At 42.0% G+C, this 7,413-nt stretch overlaps 1 protein-coding gene across 1 annotated transcript; it reads right to left on the reverse strand.

The window, feature by feature from the left end:
• Window positions 1–632: 632 nt before the first annotated feature.
• Window positions 633–4,859, reverse strand: pigc (phosphatidylinositol glycan anchor biosynthesis, class C). Its single transcript, XM_035653846.1, has 3 exons — window positions 4,724–4,859; window positions 2,759–2,990; window positions 633–2,668 (listed from the first exon to the last, which is right to left on the reverse strand). The coding sequence occupies exons 2-3, from the start codon at window positions 2,984–2,986 to the stop codon at window positions 2,012–2,014; spliced, it is 885 nt and encodes a 294-aa protein (XP_035509739.1). The 5' UTR covers window positions 2,987–2,990; window positions 4,724–4,859; the 3' UTR covers window positions 633–2,011.
• Window positions 4,860–7,413: the final 2,554 nt, after the last annotated feature.

Here is a 7,413-nt window from a genome sequence, read left to right on the forward strand (position 1 = left end):
ACAGCGGCCATTTTGACATGAAATAGTAGGGTAAACGATGATACTAATTAAGGCTCTGTTCATTTAGTGTAGCAGAACCTTTCCAGTAAACCAACATGCACACTAGCAGCACCCTGACTGACTCTAATGGAAGAGAACCTAAATTAATAATAATGGGTTACATCTCCAGTGTAAATAAACATCTGATTGGACAGAAGAATTTGTCATCAGAAGTCATTTGCACTCGTACAGTGTGTGACGCGCTGTTACTACGACGCACTCTCCGTGTGTGTGTGTGTGTAAGTGTGATTCTTTGAGGAGGAAGAGGAGGAGGAGGGAGGCTGCCCGGTTACAGACAGCTCGACTGAACTCTGTGTTAAAGTCGGGCTTCATCTGCTGCTAAATGGCGCCACCACAGCCGTCAAAACCCAAGGCAAAGCGTGCCGTCACATTTCGTACCAAGCCAGGAAAAGGAGAGGTGAAGGTATGACCCCTAGCGTCCACTACACACTGCTTTCTGGTATCGGGTTCATGAATTTCCTTGGAAAACTGGTCTCACAATGAGTCCCAAAACAAAGTACAAGTAGTGGTGTGTTTTCATTTAGTTCAAATGAAAGCCAGAATGAAGACAGGATAACGTGCCCGACACGTTATGTTAGCCGGCCTTTAATATATTGAAACGAAAACAAACATGAAAATGAACATAAACATAAGCTGCAACAATTCCAGCCTTCCTCACGCTGAACGCTGAACAGACGGCAGAGTGAGCGGCTCTGACTTTAAACCCAGTGTCCATTTTAAATCAACTGTACATGTGGCCGGGCAGTACACGGCTGCTCTGTTGGGGTTGAGGGTTGTTGTTGTTTTTTTTAAGTGCCATGTAAATCACAGCAGGTGTTTTTAATCAATTCAGCCCGCCAACGTGACGTCACTGACTGGGTGTGGCCGGGAATGCAACATGGTGGACTGAGTTTACCCTTTTCTATCAAAATGTAGGGTTTGGCTTTCTTTACTGACTCTTTTACAGAAACAAATATGCAGTCATCAGTTCGATCCTAATACTTGCAAAATCACATTCATAAATCAACATTTTTCCAATCATAAACCATATTTTTTCATTTTAAAAAATGGTCATACAATCAAACAATACATCACATTCCTCCTATATTCTAAAAAAAAGAAAGCTATATTGAACATTTATGATAACTATTTGTTTTATGTCCGTCCCCTGGCACTATATGGTCATGTACTGTCTGTGTTTACCCCGCTGTTGGTTAATAAAATAGATTTTTTTAAATATGGTGGACAGTCCTGCGAGAACGGCAGCACTGCAGCAGCTGTCTGGCCTGCATGATCAACAGGAGCTTGTTATACTGGACTTCTCCAATGTTAACCTGTGTAATACTTCATTATTAGAAAAGAGCAGTCATTCAAAAAACCTTGAATCAAATAAAAGCTCTCATTAATGTCATTACTGACAAACTGCCCATCCATACAAAACACAACTTGAAAACTAAGTAATCTGTCAAAATGTTGTTTCTCAAAAATATAAAAATAAAAAAAAAGCATCATTTACTTTGAGGACACATTTTTATTGCAAAACCCTTTAAAATATCAATTTGTACTTCTAATGTTTAATTTTGACATAGTTTGCGAGCCACTGTGTAGCTCTATGAATCTGTCCATTCATACTCAACATCAACAACATACTGAACACAACCATAACCATCTCCCACAAATGTAAAGTCAGCGTTGCATATTAGTTGATAGCTTCCATACAAATTCTGAGGTCAACACTTTTAAGACCATAGCAGCTTGAACATGAAAAACATCTTCATATTCTCTGCAAGAGAACAACAAGATTTCATGGCTGTCCAAACAGATGTGGACCAATGATAAAAGAGTTAACAGTTAGTACAGCACCAACATAATACTGCAGACTGACTGTTAATTCATAGAAAAGTCTCAGTTGGCTCACACCTCAAATGTAACTTTTGTCAGGAGCTCCATGTGCTCCTCTTTACTCTGTCCGTTATTGAAGGAAGCGGCTGAGGTCCTCATGAATCTCAGCTTCATCCCAGGGTCCATGGATGTTGTCCTTGTGCCTCTGCAGCCTGACTAACAGCAGGGGGCAGAGCAATGTAACACACCCTAAGGCCAGGGCTAAGAGCACAGCTCCCCCTGGGGACTGGGACCACAGGCCACCTACCCCTCCGATACACACTCCCACACACAACCCTGTAAACTGGTTAGGGGTGTTCTCCCTCAGCCTCTGCAGCAGGCAGGGCCACAGGGCAAACACCAGCAGGGCACAGCTGAGCATGGCGAAGGTGTGAAGAGCCCCAGGTAACCTTGAGGCTAGACACACTGAGGCAAACAGGGCTGCATTTATGGAGAGGCTGCCTGGGGGTGAGGGGTGGGCGTAAGGGAATGACACCAGGTGGGCCAGCAGCATCACAGCAGACATGGCGTACACCGTGTCAGTGCTCACAGACTCTGTTAGTGTCTTTAGAACAGGCGAGAAGCCAAAGGTGAAGGATAGAAAAATAGTGGCACTCTGTAGGTCAGCTAGACGAGTCCGGAGCTCGCAGCCTGATTCGACTTGAGACGTCAAGGCTTGGTGTAGTCCATATCCCAGCAGAGCGCAGACAAGACTGGTCCACAACAGCCTCTCAGGGGACAGCAGACCCTACGAGGAAAGCAGAGGAGTGGATTAACTGTGCATTTAATGTACACCATTCTATACAGTAAAGGCACAGTGCGTAGTGTAGTGATTTACCTGCTCCATGTAGAGCCAGAGGGTGATAAAAATGGCAACACAGGACAGCTGTTGTCCCACAAAGCCTGCTTCTCTCACCACAGCCCAGTAGCGGTACTGCCGGATGCCCTCATTCCTCCTTAATTCCTCCAGGAACCGCTGGTCCACATAGTTATCAGGGAAGGGCTGGCGCTCCCACAGCACCTTCCGCCAGGGCACAGCTGGACCTGGGACACTGTCTGGCCCCATCGCCCTTACCCCACACACACACACACACACACAAGAAAACATGGTCACATTTGTGAGCAAGAATTGTTCTCATCTACTGCTCAAAGAACCAAATCCAACATTTACTATTACTTTACCAAACCGGTAGCTTTATAAACGCCTAGACTAACAAGTAGGCAGCTTTGCTGGGTCGCCAGACCCCTAAAAGTTCTATGCAGCTTACTCAGAGTGAACTAACTTGTGCTAATTTATTTATTTATATAAAATGTCCAGCACTGTAACAAAGCATCAACTGTAGGGCAATGCTTGATGTTCTGTTGGACAATAAAAATAGTTCCTGGGACAAAAGGATACAGTTGGGACAATTCTGGGACAGTAGAGAAATGTGGCATTGCAAATGAAATGTTAATGCATGTACGGTAATATTTATAATTTTAATTGATGCAATGTCATACACAAAATCAATCAGAGAGAGAGCAGTGTTGCTTACTTGGTGACTTACTCACTAGATTCAGTGACTTTTTCTTAAAGGCTACTAGTGTAATTTAGCGACTTTTTCAGACCATAAGGGAAAAGGCCAGAAATATATTTAAATATAATATATTGTAATTCATTCCCATGTATGTTGGTCAGAGTAATCACAGTCCACGGCTCTTCAGCCAACAGCCCCCGGGGTCACTCCTTCTCTTCTTCTTCTGTGCGCAGGCAGTCAGTAGGTGTGGGACTACTTTCTCTTTCTCTCCGGATATCTGGATTAGGATGTTTCTATAGTTTGTAAATATGTATGTAGTTCATTTGACCTTCGCTCTCACTCTTTTTCTCTGGATATCAGGATTAGGATGTGTCTATAGCTTATATGTAAATAGTTTGTTTGAGCTTGTAAATATTTAAATAGTTAATCTGATCTTCTCCCTCCCTTTGTAGATGTTAAAAATAACTGTTTTTACTTCAAAGATACAATGTCCCTGTAGTGACTTTGTGATTATTTGGCTAAATGATAATGTTCTAAGTATGTGTACGGAAATTTAAACAGGGAAGAACTGGCAGAACCTTAATGGCAGACCAGAGTGAATCAATTAAGTGATAAGAGCTACATAAATAAACTAGTTATAAACCAGTATATTCATTATGTAGAATGAAAAATAATTGGGACAGTTGAAAATATAGTTCAGGGCAGTAAATGTCGAGTCCTGCTGTAAGGTGTGTGCTGTATGCTCTACTGTCACTACCTTCTACATTGCAATCTACCTATTCCCATATTTAACCAAAATAATCAATCAAACCTGGGAATGAATGGTAACATTATTCACATTAAACTGAGTAGGAATAACCACAGAACGGTTAATTTAAAGCTGTTTTATCGAAGCTTTGCCACTAACTATTGAGTGATGATGGAGCATAGCCTCTGAATACAGATAGCCTCAGTAGCTTTCGATAGCTTGGAAGCTAATGGGCTATGTGTCATGTAATGGATTTCTTGCATTTCTGTTTTTATCAGCATCTTTAACCGAGTCGCTATGTGGATGTGAATCATAAGTGCAGTGTTGTGTTGTGTTGTGTTAGCTCTCAGGTGAACCACTCTGCTCTGAACTGTGTTGTGGTTGACAGGTGCAGCTAGCATCAAACCACTGGTACTTCCGGCTTTGACACGACAATAAGAGCAGACAAGTCACATGTACACGTTTATCTATGAACATTGACGTGTTGACAAGGTGTTAAATAACCTCCACAAATATCTACAGAGGTTTCTCCACCTACCTGGGATGGGATTTTTTGTTCGGCGGCGAGGTTACAAACTCATCTTGTCATTATCCCGGAAGTGAAGCACTGTAACAGCTCACAGCGCCCCCTGTTGTTGGAGTCTTTAAAAAACACCTTACCAAGTATCTGTCAACCATAACTGTAACATTCATACTAATAACTTCATCATTTTTATCTTTTTCCTCGTCCAGATGTCTGTGTTGAACATACGTGGCCCCTTCTCTACTGAAATGATAAGACCGGCCAGCGCACAGAGCAACACGCCTGCCAAAAGGTCACCTCACTTTTACAACGTCAATTATTCTCATGATGCTGAAGGTTTGTCACTTTTAGGAACATGTTGATTGTGATATTCATCAATAACCTCATCTGTATTTTGTCAAATAATAGCGTCCCAGTGCCTAGACCACAGCCCTCTGTCTGCTATGTGACAACGCAGGCAGCTGGTAAGCCTGTCAGCTCCGGCACCCTGTCCAAGGGGCCACAAACACCAGCCATCGTGGTAAATTTCACCAGCATAAAGAAACCTTGTTTGGAAATGTATTTGAAATCCTGCATCAGCACTTTATGAGAGAGATTTACACAGCCACACACTTTCAAGTGCCTTCGTCTCTTTACCATTCCACATACAGTGGTTGCCTTTTTTGTTAGCTTGTGCTTAGCTATCTCTTACATATAGCCTATTTATGACTGTGGTTGCAGATAGGATCATGTCTTCACACAAACAGTGTTTCCAGAAGGACTGGATCATGCACGCAGCACCTGATAGGCCAGTAAGTGTCATGAATCAAAGGGTAATACCATGAGGATGAGTGATGATGATGACCAATACCACTTCCTTCCCTTTCAGTTCTCCTGGGCTGCGTCCGCTGTGCTTAGCAGGGGTCTCTGGTTCTACGCTGAAGGACTGTTTAATCATCAGATCTCTGCGCCACCAGATCCAGAAGAAGATGCCTGATAGTGCAGCAGCTCAATGATTTAGTCACTTCTGTTTCATCTGAGCTGCTGCATGCTTGAAAAAGCCCTGGCTTTCCTACAGGTATCTGCAACTGTTTGACATGCTGTCTCCATATACAGTAAAATAATTCAGCTTTGTAGAAAACAAAACATTTTTGCTCAGTACGAACACAACAAAACACAGAGGTCAGAAAAATTTGATTGTTTAATTTATACACATTTACAACTACAGGACATTAGTTGAATAAATATCTTATGACGTCACATCCCTCTCCCGCCCCCACTGCTCCATCAGGGTAGTAAAAATAATTTTCAAAGACAGTGTGGGTGTTGACTTAGAAACTTCAGCAATCTCCTACCCAGTAACTTAGAAATATCTTTAGAATATTTGTAGTCTTTTATTTTTATCGAACTTTGAAGCACATCGTTAACTGGTTTTAACTGCAACTTAATATTAGTAATCCAAGACAGAATCTCACCAAGTACTTCAGTTAAACACTGGATACCACAGTGACATCAGGTGGACAGAGGAATAAGAGTAATAAGCACTTAAACTGAGGCAGCAGATGACCATTTATCACAAGTACTGTGTAAACATCCACATGACATGTATGTCATTGCAGAGACCTACAATATGTGCATACTGTATGGTAAACTTGTATAATTAGAATAATCAGACACCTCTAACATAAGGCTGTTCAATTATGAAGGCATGAACTCATTGTTTGATCTTTATCTTTAGATGGCATCATGGAGCTTCCAGCCAGGATAGTGAGTAACCATTCAGTTTCATCTGTGGAGCTCCGTAATAACAATAAAGAAGCAGTCACCATAATCACAAACCACAGTTTTAACAGTCTTAATACTATACAAGCAACCAATGAAAACATCCTGAGCAGTGCTCCTTCACTCACATATCAAGACAAGCTGTGGACCTGCTGTTTCTGGAGGGCCGACAATAATCCTAACTGTTAACCTATTCTGTAAGAAGATGACAAAAAAAAAAATGTTGTTCTGTGGCATCAGAGGCAGTGCAATGATATTATATTAATTTGTAATGATGGCTAATAAAATATGAATATCAAACAAAACACATAGATACGAGAATTTAAAAAGAACGTAGCCAAGGCAGTAAATGGTACGTGCATATTAAACTGAGCAGTGCACCCATGTAGTAGTGGTAATGACCTTCCAGGTGTCAGTAAGATTAAAAATAGACTTCTGTCACCAGAGAGACAGGCGGGCTCAACATCTTCACACAGTAGGTGGCTGTAAGCAGACACCCGCCACAGCCGTGAGGCATGAAGCTGGCTGCCACAAGCCCACAAGTCATCGCATAGTAGTCATTAAGAGAATCTGGAGATGGCCCATTTCCTTTTCTCCTACTCCATGGTCCCTTGGGTGCCAAAGAGCAGCATTAGCAGCGTGGCCCTACTGAAACACCTGACTTTTCAGTATTGGCATGAAAGGGAAAAGTGAGACTTAATCTCTATAAACATAAATGTCAATGACAAAGGTAGAAATATTCAAAGGCGTAACAGTTCTGGCAGAAGGCCGGCGGCTAAATACCAACCACTGGGATGTCTTAGTAACACACAAAAGGTAGGAGAGGAAGGACATTGGGAAGACATAATGACTGATTGCAATTCCCACTCCTGTTTGGCAAAAATGAATAAAGATTTTCAGACACCAAACCATTTCTTCATCTTGTTTAGCTCAAATAAAAACAT

This window comes from Morone saxatilis, unplaced genomic scaffold, assembly GCF_004916995.1.
Source record: "Morone saxatilis isolate NCDOM2014 unplaced genomic scaffold, NCSU_SB_2.0 Contig12, whole genome shotgun sequence".
NCBI lineage: Eukaryota > Metazoa > Chordata > Actinopteri > Moronidae > Morone > Morone saxatilis.

Bases quoted from the DNA above. Each gene is read 5' to 3' on its own strand.
- pigc (XM_035653846.1), bottom strand. From the start codon at position 2,986: ATGGGGCCAGACAGTGTCCCAGGTCCAGCTGTGCCCTGGCGGAAGGTG. The intron at 2,669-2,758 runs GTAAATCACTAC...CTTTCCTCGTAG, and splicing joins TCTGGCTCTACATGGAGCAG to GGTCTGCTGTCCCCTGAGAG.